General features: G+C 41.2%; 1 protein-coding gene across 4 annotated transcripts in view; it reads left to right on the plus strand.

The window, feature by feature from the left end:
* Positions 1-12,331, plus strand: part of DMXL1 (Dmx like 1) — a 328,770-nt gene that overhangs the window by 179,181 nt on the left and 137,258 nt on the right. For all 4 annotated transcript variants that reach the window (XM_082251711.1, XM_082251708.1, XM_082251710.1 and 1 more), the window contains exons 19-20: positions 2,027-2,137; positions 10,354-10,523. In XM_082251711.1, coding sequence (XP_082107837.1) covers positions 2,027-2,137; positions 10,354-10,523 — 281 coding nt within the window. The remainder of the gene's footprint in view (positions 1-2,026; positions 2,138-10,353; positions 10,524-12,331) is intronic.

The following is a 12,331-nucleotide window of genomic DNA, read 5'->3' on the forward strand; positions in this document are numbered from 1 at the left end:
ATGGTACAAGTAGACTTGCCCCCCCCCCCAATTGAAGGAGCTGAAACAGCGATTAACCCCCTTAAAGGAGTTGGGTATCCAAATAGGGCAATAACGAAAAATGTAATTTGCATTCAGGGAGAAAAGTCATTTTTAGGGTATTAAGGACAATCTCCTGTTTAAAGGATCAGTCCGCCATGTCCCTGTCTGCCAGCATCTAACAGACGGTACAGGTTCTGCGGAGCTTCGTTCGGAACCTCAATCTCCAGAAGTAACCTCTGGACCCATCTTATAGAATGGAGTACCAGAGTCTGATTCTGGATGCATCTTTGTCAAGGATGTTTCTTCCTTAGAGCAAACGTCTGTCCCTTCAGACCTTCCAGGAACAGGGGAAGCTCTCGGTTTGTGCATGGATGAGAGTCTTGGGTCTAATGGTCGCCTGCTATAAAAACCGTGCCATATGCCCAGTTTCACTCAACAATCCGGCCAACAAACGGTTCCAACCCTTGGACTACCTGATGCATCTGAAATTCAAGACCTGTTGTGGTGGATTTCCAGTGTTGAGCTGGAGTAAGGGAAAATTTTCTTCCACAATTGTAGAGGATTCTCACGACAGATGTCAGCCTAACGGGTTGAGAAGCCGTCCTGAACAACTTCTCGGTACAGAGAACTTAGTCATCGGAGGCGGCTCACCTTCCCATTAAAATTTTTAACTTTAACAGGACGTGGCTCACATTAGTTAAAGTGGCACCTAGAGTCACATCGCTGGTGGAATGAGAATGCTCATTCCACCAGAGAAAGGAGATCTGTACAGACACAGATCCACAGAGTCAGTTTTATGGAAGCAAGTGGCCAAAAATAGTGAGTGGATTACATATGGAGGCTTGATACGCTTTGGAGTCGAATTGCAGCTGAATTGGTGTCCACGTATTGTGACCCTTTTGGGATATACAGACTTATCTTTATCAACAGTCCGCTGAGTGTCCATTTTGACGGGGAGCACGTCTTGATGGTGGAGGCTTATTGGGTGTCTATAGGAATCCTTCACACTCTTCCTCATTCAAGTCTGACATCTGCACTTAAGCTGGACTGTGATAACTGCGTTTTATCTGGGACTTTTCATGCATGCATGCGACTATTTACATATGAACATATGTGCTTTATTTGAATATTGATGTGATGTTCATGTTATAGCGCTGCTAGTGTTGTAGATTTACCATTTATTTTAGAGTGAATCTATTGCACCTTGTACTGATTATTTGATTTTATAGCAGCTGCTGTGATCTTTATGGTCTCTTAAAAATTATTATACATTTTATATTAAGTGCTGGGTGAGTAAGATTCCTGACCACTCCTGGTTTGTTGGCTTTCTTGCTCTTTTGTTTTATAAAGTTATCATTAATGTCTATAGTCTTAGGGAAAGGGTTCCTCCCCTCCCTTTTATGGCAAATTGTACCAGATCTGTTAGTACTTCATGGGCTTTTCAGCATCAGGTAAGTTTCTCAAACTTCCTAAGCTTTTGTTTACATATTTATGGTCTACCAGGGGGATGTTCATGCTTCGTCTTGACCTGTTAGGGCCTCTTGGCATTGTTTGCTGTGTTGCCCACCCTTCAGTTGGCCAACTTTTAGACATACCAGCTGGAATTATATACGGTAAATAACCCTGTGTTCTGTACTTCATGATCAGGTTTGACCAGTAAAAATCAGTTTCCTGGAGACCAGTACAGGACACAGGATCAACCCTCTGGTTCTTTTGTTCCCCCTATTGCTTGCTTCGAAACATAGGCTAGCTGGGAGTGGGAGGGGTTATATAGAGGAATGTCCCTGTAGCTTTTTTTTTTTTTTGCTAGTGTTCAGGCACCTGAAGGTAGCTACACATAACCCAGTTGTAATAATCTAAAGAAGACTGTCTTGTGTTGTGCTTCTGTACTCCAGGAAACAGACTAAATCCTATTTTACCTTTTTATTGGTTTATTAATACCTGATAAAATTGTTGTAAGTCGATCATATTGTTTTACACATTTCAAGCTGGATTTTCTTTATAGGCGGTGAGACCCTTGATGAATGTGGACTGAAGTTTTTCCTAGCTGTTCGGCTTCATACCTTTCTCACTACATCCCTTCCACCAGCATACCGAATTCAGCTTTCCCATCAAGGTAACTAAACTATGTAGTTTGAGCATGATTTAAATGACTCATTGTTTATGGTCTTTGATTTAGAGGCAATGAATCTGGCTAACAAAGAAAGGATGATGCAGTATCACTGGAGCAAAGAAAATGAGGGATTGCTGACATCCTCTAGTCAGTATTAATAAGCTCTAAGGCAGGGGTGTCAAATAGAATTTCATTGCGGGTCGCATCAGCATTATGGTTGCCCTCAAAGGGCCAGTTATATCTTTAAGAATAGATGTCCAGAGCACCCACGCCCCCTTACACCTTTACTTGAGATGTCAAGAGTCCCCCCCACCATCAGAAGTCAAGAGTCACCCACCCTTTCTTACATCACAAACTCCATAGTATGGAAGTAATACATGAACCAGATCAATGTGATAGAGAAATCGTAAACTCCACTTTTTAACTGCAAAAAGACTTACCTGTAGGTACAGTGAATATCTCCTAAACTTGCACAGTTTAGGAGATATTCACACGGGCTGCAGTCGGGGACATCACTGAGGCTCTGAAGGGACTACATACCCGTGCCGTACCTTCAGAGCTCCATGCCAGGACTCCTGCGTTCACATGAACCTGGAAGGAAGACCAGGTGAGGATGAAAGGGACAGGAACCTTTACAGCGCTGCGCTGGAGGACTACGTGTGTAGGTAAGTCTGCCATAATGTGCTAGTATACAATGCATACTAGCACATTATGGCAAACCGCTGCAAGGGGGCTCAAATTTTTACTATCTTGGGGCTGTCTAATCATTAGCCAGAGTTTGGCTTCAGTATATTAGTGTATTTGCCAGTACATTTAACACTACCCACCCCCCAAATCACAGACTGACAATGCTGCTGTGCCCCCTATGCACCTTCCTCAGAGTGGGGGCACTCATAATACAGAAGGTGTGCTAGGCCTCACGGTATATAACCCATAAGGTATCCCAGTAGAAATCCACTGTGTTCACAGTGCTCCACAAAGCAGCCTCTGAATGGCTAGGTGAAAACCAAATGGTAAAACCAAATGCATGTGTTATATCAAAGTAGCAGTATGACACTTAAAGTGTTACTAAAGCCACATCAGTAAAATCCGTCTGTATATGTTGTAAAGCATGCTTATTATACTCACTGTGAAAGGCTGTTTGATCCTGTCTTTTCTGATTCCCCCCTTCTTCCGCAATCCCCAAACCATCACCTGATAGAACAGAGCCTTGGAGGCACTCTGCACATGCTTAGTTTGTTGTGTATTGCATTTCCATGTTCTGTGTAGTGTGGGAGAGTGGATATAGTGAATGCAGCGTCCTGTGTTTAGTAGTACTTTAATAGTCTCAAAAAGGAAATGTAATACCACAAATCAGTATATAATTAATACAGAAATGGAATCTGTTCAGTGGGTAGGCAACACTATACAAATAAATACAACACTGACAGGTTGGTGCTGCAACCCACAAATTTAGGAGGGGATACTCCATCTAGGATGCATACAAAGGTAGAGAGAAACAACAGACGCAAGGGCCACCATAGTGTAGTATTGAAAAGAAAACATTTTATTAAAAAATAGTAAGTTGCACTCAAAAGAGCAAGTAGAAGGCAAGCGGAAGTGACCATATTCACAGCACCGGGGCTTAGCCTCCAACCATGAGGGAAACTGACAAGTGACAGCCAAAGAGATGGTGTTGGGCAGCTGGTGTTACTGTATAGAAGCCGGAACTTATCTGTCCAATCAGAAAGCAGCTGTGACGACAGGGAACGACGTCCTCCGCCTGGTGCGGATGTCACTCAAGGAGCATACACAGTCGATGAGTGCATTTACAGGCGTATCTGCCTCTTCATCAGCATCATTGACTGTGCATGCTCCTTGAGTGACGTTTGCACTCTGGGCAATGAAATGAATAAACACCAAAGCACTTGACCTTGGGTAAACGCGATACACACGTTTTCGGGCGTCTAACAGTTTTATTTTTGCTGCCAGAAATAAACTTCAGGAGCAGCTGTTTTTAAAGTCCAGTGTGTATATACCCTTACTGGTCAGATCACCAGGTGAAAACCGAGAAGAAAAAAAACGAAATAAAATGCTTCCTCTCGTCCTTTTGCCACGAGCAGTTTACTATAGAATAGTCTACCCCTTGTTGCTGAATTTTCCCCTGGGAATCGTTTGCCCCATATTCTGCACCCTATTCTATACAGTTGTGCCCATAAGTTTACATACCCTGGCAGAATTTATGATTTCTTGGCCATTTTTCCGAGAATATGAAGGATAACACAAGAACTTTTCTTTCACTCATGGTTCGTGTTTGGCTGAAGCCATTTATTATCAATCAACTGTGTTTAAAATCATAATGACAACAGAAACTACCCAAATGTCCCTGATCAAAAATTTACATACCCCAGTTCTTAATAACGTGTATTTCCCCCTTTAACATCAATGACAGCTTGAAGTCTTTTGTGGTATTTGTAAACGAGGCTCTTTAATCTTCTCAGATGGTAAAGCTGCCCATTCTTCCAGGCAAAAAGCCTCCAGTTCCTGTAAATTCTTGGGCTGTCTTGCATGAACTGCACGTTTTGAGATCTTCCCAGAGTGGCTGAATGATATTGAGGTCAGGAGACTGAGATGGCCACTCCAGAACCTTCACTTTATTCTGCTGTAGCCAATGACGAGGTCGACTTGGCCTTATGTTTAGGATCATTGTCATGTTGGAATGTCCAAGTATGTCCCTTGCGCAGCTTCCGGGCTGATGAATGCAAATTTTCCTCCAGTATTTTTTGATAACATACTGCATTCATCTTGCCCTCAATTCTGACCAAATTTCCTGTGCCTTTGAAGCTCACACATCACCAAAACATCAGCGATCCACCTCCGTGTTTCACAGTAGGAATGGTGTACCTTTCATCATAGGCCTTGTTGACTCCTCTCCAAATGTAGCGTTTATGGTTTTGGCCAAAAAGCTAAATTTTGGTCTCATCACTCCAAATGACTTTGTGCCAGAAGGTTTGATGCTTGTCTCTGTGCTGTTTGGGGTATTGTAAGCAGGATACTTAGTGGCATTTTGCGTAGTAATGGCTTTCTTCTGGCGACTCGACCATGCAGCCACACCACATGTTTTCAGAGAATCCTGCATTTCAACTGAAGGTATTTGTGTGTTTTTCCTGGCATCCCAAACAATTTTCCTGGCAGTTGTGGCTAAAATTTTATTTGGTCTACTTGACCGTGGTTTGGTTTCAACAGAATCCCTCATTTTCCACTTCTTGATCAGAGTTTGAACACTGCTGATTTGCATTCTCAATTCCTTGGATATCTTTTTATATCCCTTTCCTGTTTCATACAGTTCAACTACCTTTTTCCCTTTTGACAACTTGTTTGCTTTCCCCATGACTCAGACTCCAGAAACGTCAGTGGGTGAAAGATGCAAGGGTCTGTCAGGAGTCCAGAGACTCATTGACCTTTTATATACACACACACACTAATTACAAGCAAACAGATCACAGGTGATGATGATTACCTTTAAAAGCCATTCAAACCCCTTTGTGTCAACTTCTGTGCATGTTATTAGGTCAAAATCACCAGGGTATGTAAACTTTTGATCAGGGTCATTTGAGTAGTTTCTGTTGTCATGAGACTTTACACAGGAAAAGGAGGGGTACACTGACCATGACTGGTTAGTAGTAATACACAGGACTTGTCGCTATGGCTAACAGAGGGTGTAATCGGGGAAAGGCTGGATAAAATTAACACAAATAAATCACCAGGCCCGGATGGCATACATCCGAGAGTACTCAAAGAACTTAGTAAGACTATATCTAGACCACTGTTCTTAGTCTTTGCTGACAGTATTATGACAGGAAATGTACCAGGGGATTGGAGGAAAGCTAACGTGATACCGATATTCAAAAAAGGGCAGAGGCATGTCCCGGGAAATTATAGGCCTGTCAGTCTGACATTTATTGTATGTAAACTTCTGGAGGGGATGATAAGGGACTATATCGTAGAGTTTGCTAAAGACAACAACATTATCAGTAGTAATCAGCACGGGTTTACAAATGGCCGTTCTTGTCAAACCAATCTCTTAACATTCTACGAGGAGGTGAGCTAGATATGGGGAGACCAGTGGATGTGGTGTACCTGGATTTCGCTAAGGCGTTTCATACAGTTCCCCACAAGCGCTTAATTTATAAAATAAGGTCTGCAGACATCGACCGCAAGGAACTGGCTAAAAGGGCGCATACTCAGACTGGTCTGAGGTGGTAAGTGGGGTCCCTCAAGGCTCAGTCCTGGGACCAACCCTGTTCAATTTATTTATAAATAGCATTGAGGACGGGATCAGTAGTTCTATATCAGTTTTTGCAGATGACACAAAATTGGGCAGGGCAATAACTGCACAGCATGAAGCAGCTATCCTACAGAATGACCTGGACAAAATAAGAGTGGGCAACTACAGGGCAAATGAGGTTTAATGTGGAGAAGTGTAAGGTTTTGCACTTGGGGACTAAAAACATAAAAGCACAATACACTGTACTGCGACATTGCGGCGGACAGATCGGACCCTTGACTGACATTTTTGACACTTTTGGGGTTACCAGTGACATTGCTACAGTAATCAGTGCTATACATATGCACTGTTACTGGAAAAATGACACTGGCAGGGAAGGGGTTAACTGTATTGGAGAGGGAGGGGTTAAGTGTGTCCTAGGGGCATGCTTCTAACTGTATAGGGACATGGCTATTGGTGTAAAAACAAAGATCAACGGTCCTACATAGTAGAACCGTCTGATCTTCATTTTTACACCAGGGAGAATGACGGGCGGCTTGTTTACATAAGCTGCTCCACCTTTCTCCCTTCACCGGAGCGATCGTAGTGTGACCGGCGGACATCAGGTCCGCCGGTCACACGCACTGACTTGTCTGTGAACGAGCCTCGGCGGGCGCGCGCCCGCCCGCAATTGGCTCGCAAGTCAGTGACAGGCGAGTGACGTACCCATACGTCACTCTGCCTGGCCGGGGCTGACCGCCACAGTATATAGTCGTGCGGCGGTCGGCAACCGGTTAAGAGGCTCCTCTGTCCTCCACTCGTTACCTGTATTAATGGCACCTGTTTGAACTTGTTATCAGTATAAAAGACACCTGTCCACAACCTCAAACAGTCACACTCCAAAATCCACTATGGCCAAGACCAAAGAGCTGTCCAAGGACACTAGGAAGAAAATTGTAGCCCTGCACCAGGCTGGGAAGACTGAATCTGCAATAGGCAAGCAGCTTGGTGTGAAGAAATCAACTGTGGGAGCAATTATTAGAAAATGGAAGACATACAAGACCACTGATAATCTCCCTCAATCTGGGGCTCCATGCAAGATCTCACCCTGTAGGGTCAAAATGACGGGGGGACCTAGTGAATGACCTGCAGAGAGCTGGGACCAAAGTAACAAGGGCTACTATCAGTAACGCACTACGCCGCCAGGGACTCAAATCCTGCAGTGCCAGGTGTGTCCCCCTTCTTAAGCCAGTACATGTCTGGGCCCGTCTGAAGTTTGCTAGAGTGCATTTGCCCAATCCAGAAGAGGATTGGGAGAGTGTCATATGGTCAAATGAAACCAAAGTAGAACTTTTTGGTAAAAACTCACTTCATCTGGTTTGGAGGAGAAAGAATGCTGAGTTGCATCCAAAGAACACCATACCTCTGTGAAGCATGGTGGTGGAAACATCATGCTTTGGGGCTGTTTGTCTGCAAAGGGACCAGGACGACTGATCCGTGCAAAGGGAAGAATGAATGGGGCCATGAGCGACAGCCCCAAAACATCACTGCTCTAGAGGAGATCTGCATGGAGGAATGGGCCAAAATCCCAGCAACAGTGTGTGAAAACCTTGTGAAGACTTACGAAAAACGTTTGACCTCTGTCATTGCCAACAAAGGGTATATAACAAAGTATTGAGATGAACTTTTGTTATTGACCAAATACTTATTTTCCACCACAATTTGCAAATAAATTCTTTAAAAATCAGACAATGTGATTTTCTGGATTTTTTATTTTTTTTCTCATTTTGTCTCTCATAGTTGAAGTATACCTATGATGAAAATTACAGGCCTCTCTCATCTTTTTAAGTGGGAGAACTTGCACAATTGGTGGCTGACTAAATACTTTTTGCCCCACTCTATATATTTAGTGTATACACAGACATGCACACACACATACATACTTACATACAGAGTGCGCACACACATTTTTTTCAACTGCTTTAAAAATGTGGTATTTTTTATGAAAGAATCTTTAAAACTAACTTTCCAATTTCTTATGGTACTTGTTAATTTGTTCATGCTGATCCAGTCGGAAAACTGTTTGCTGGCAAGTTTATTTTGGTGTACACATGGAAAAACCATGTGCTATATTTGTGTGGTATTGTGTGTACTAGCTTTTTTTGTTTATGCTTTCTTTATGGTAATGCCCTGAAAAAAAAATTTATCTTCCTTTACCATAACACAACTGTTGAATTAGTTGTATTATTTTACTCCAATATATACAGACTTATTTAATATACCAAAATGTAGAGAGCTATAGCAGCTAATCAGAATTTCTTTCATAAAGTTATATCTGGTGGTTCTTACTGTACTTTGCACATAGTTTTACCCCTTTGCGCTTTTTAATTGAATAAAATCAATAGTCTGTATATATTATATAGAAATCAGGCCGCCTCTATGCCTAATAGATCAAGGGCGATGCCAAACTTTCATTAATTTCCATTAATAAAAATGGATGCTCAAGTTGTCTAGTTCTTAGATGGTAGTTTGCTTTGTGTTTGGCAGGCTCCTGAATTCTGCAAAACCTTTTTTTAATAATCCTATGTGTTTGAAGAATGTAATTTGTGTGTGTTTGAGTGTATACGATCATTGGATCTGTTATCCTGCACCATACATTTCATGTTTCCATAAATTCTGTTTCAGTATTGTACTCGTGTTTGTGCAACAGTGCTCTGTACAGTGTCCTGAAGAAAAGTGCCAGGTTCTATTGACAGGCCACGTTTTTCACCACCCAGCGTCTGATACTTTCACTGTGCTTCAGTGCCACTTTGATAATATTTACATACCTTTGTTTTTATTACTTTGTAAGGTCCCAGTAGGTCAGTTTTAGATCTTACACAGTTAAAGTGTAACTAAAGGCAAAACTTTTTTTTCCATATTGGATAGTATAAGGGAGGGTAATAAGCCCTGTCAGGGTTTTTTTTTTTTTTTTTTGCCATCTGTGTCCCATTGGGGAAATTTCCCTTCACTTCCTGTCCCATAGCCAAAACAGGAAGTGAGAGGAAATCTCTCTAAACTGAGGGAATCCTGGTGTGTCACCAGAACTAGTGTCCCCATTGGAAGATTTCCCTTCTATTAGCATTCTGATGTCAACCCAAAATTTCACCTTCAATGATATTGGTAAACAAGACAAATAGAGAGAGTGACTCTCCGTAACGGGGGTACAAACAGCAATAGAAACTTCTAATCCCTCTCCATTCTATTCAAAACTTAAAAAAATAAGTATTTTGCATTTAGTTATACTTTAATGGCCTGGCAATTGTCAACTTAAGCCCAAGCACTGCATCCTAAGAGTAAGGGACATGCACTCTCCAATACCTGAAAGTACTGCTGCGCATGAGCAAAGTAATGGGGATTATTAGTGGGGAGGGGTGGTGGCCTGTCTAGAGGACCAATCACTTGCCCTGACAAGGATACAGTTGGCAAAATAAAAGCACTGACTAAATCCCATGTAATTTCCTTGATAGCATAGTTTCAAGCAAAAGTGTTTTCATGGGTAATATGGTTCTGGATAAAAGATCTTATATGTGTATACTTGTATGTATAGTGCTCAAGCATTATAGAAGTGATGTACTGTTTCATACTTCTTTTTTTTTTTTTTTTTTTTTTTTTTTTTTGGTCGGAGCTCTCTGTAATGACCTCTAAATTTTCTTGTTCTGGAGTTGGAGTACATTATTCCTTGTAATGCTTGCTTATAATTTGAAAAAGTATGGATATCATCTTTAAAATGATCCTTATATTGTGATGTAGGTCACATTCAGGAGCCGTTATGAGTTCCATCTTGGAACAGGCTTGGAAATATGTAACTGAAACATGACTGTATCCTACACAAATGATAAGGATTGATTTAATGCATGTGAATGACCTTAACATGTTTCCTTTTACTAAGTGTGTGGATTTGTTTTCCAACCATCTGCTCTGTTCTTTAAAGGCCTCTCTACTAGCCATTTCGCTTGGGCCTTACATTCAGTGGCAGAGGAAGAGCTGCTTGCCACACTGCCGCCTATGCAGAAAGGAGATCCCACTTGGGCAGAGTTGAGGGCAATGGGAGTGGGCTGGTGGGTAAGAAACACAAACAGCTTGCGCAAGTGTATTGAGAAGGTGAGTAGGTTGCCGTTGTCTATGATGATCTAGAAGTTTATTACTAAATAATAGCAACCTTTCATGAATGGCTAATTTTTAAGAGTTTATTTCTGTTTGATTTTCTTAAAAGTATTCTTTATCAGACCCCTGCTTTAGTTTGTAATATTAGTGTAGTGTTTAAATATGAGACAATAATGTGGAAAATGTTAATGCAATTTAGGCTGTATAGTATGTAAAATCTACATAAAAACAGAATGCAGTGATTTGCAAATCTCATGAATCATATTTTATTCCTAAACCTATCAAATGTTTAAACTAGGGAAAATGTACTATTTTAAGAAAAAAATAAGGCAATTTTTCAGTTTAACCCTTTCGCATCCAGGTCTGTACGACATATGTGCCTGACAGCAGGGGGTTTCACACACAACCCAGTTACACCCAAGCACAACCACCCCCCCCCTCCCCCCCAAAAAAAACAAACGTTTTTTTTAAGTAGAAAGTACCACTTAGAAGAAAGTGTACTCCACGCGCCTAGTGTTAATAAATAAATGGATAGTATAATGTAATATAAAATAATTAAATGTAATTAATAGAGGGGGAGCAGCAGCAGTAGTAAAAGTGTAGATGTAGAAAAAATAGTCCTAATAATTAGGGCTATCTACAGCGCTTGCTAGCAATCACAATAGTTGGTGGGTGTTCAAATATCATAAAATAAATGTCCAAAGTAAACGGTTAAATTCATATATCAATGTGCAATAATTGTTGTGCAAATGGTGTGGAATTAATAAAAAGTGATCCAAAATGAGTTAATAAAAATTATGCAGATATTAAATCAATCATGTGACATGGAAATAAATAAATAATAAATGCATGTTATCAACAAGTGACAATAAAAATGTCCCAATTGAATTTTCTTCAGTGCAAAAAAAGTTCTTCCAGATGAATTGTAAGTACAGGTGCTCAGTGATAGATTTTCTCCAATTTTTGTGACTTTTAAAGTGCAGGTGCAGGTTCCATTTTTCAGTGGTATTTTAAAAGATGGGTGACTTACCAGATGTAATGGGTCTCATATATTGTATGATATTAAGACCAATCACGCTTGTAGGCCCTCAGGGCCAAGGTAGGTCCCATTGTACTGCCTCCTGGATGTGTAGTTTTAAGGTTTCCTCCTCACCATCACTCGTGTCAGCATACGGCAGGTGTATAGAAAAATAAATACTCCAATAGTGTGATATAGTAAATGGATTTTATTCCCCATAAATTGGGTAATATGCAAAACAGGTATAAAACATATAAGTAGGCAGGGTAAAAGATTCCCGTGACAGATTGTACAGCAAAGCAGAGCGGCGAGCGGAGGTTTTCTGGCTTGCGTTCCAAATCTCTGTGCGTACGTCACAGAAAACCTCCGCTCACCACTCTGCTTTGCTGTACAATCTGTCACGGGAATCTTTTACCCTGCCTACTTAAGTTTTTTACCTGTTTTGCATATTACCCAATTTATGGGGAATAAAATCCATTAACTATATCACACTATTGGAGTATTTATTTTTCTATACACCTGCCGTATGCTGATGCGAGGGATGGTGAGGAGGAAACCTTAAACTACACATCCAGGAGGCAGTACAAAGGGACCTACCTTGGCCCTGAGGGCCTACAAGCGTGATTGGTCTTAATATCATACAATACCGTATATGAGACCCATTACATCTGGTAAGTCACCCATCTTTTAAAATACCACTGAAAAAAGGAACCTGCACTTTAAAAGTCACAAAAATTGGAGAAAATCTATCACTGAGCACCTGCACTTATAATTCATCTGGAAGAAC

Source organism: Pelophylax lessonae (genome assembly GCF_965119305.1).
Source record: "Pelophylax lessonae genome assembly, chromosome: 1".
NCBI lineage: Eukaryota > Metazoa > Chordata > Amphibia > Anura > Ranidae > Pelophylax > Pelophylax lessonae.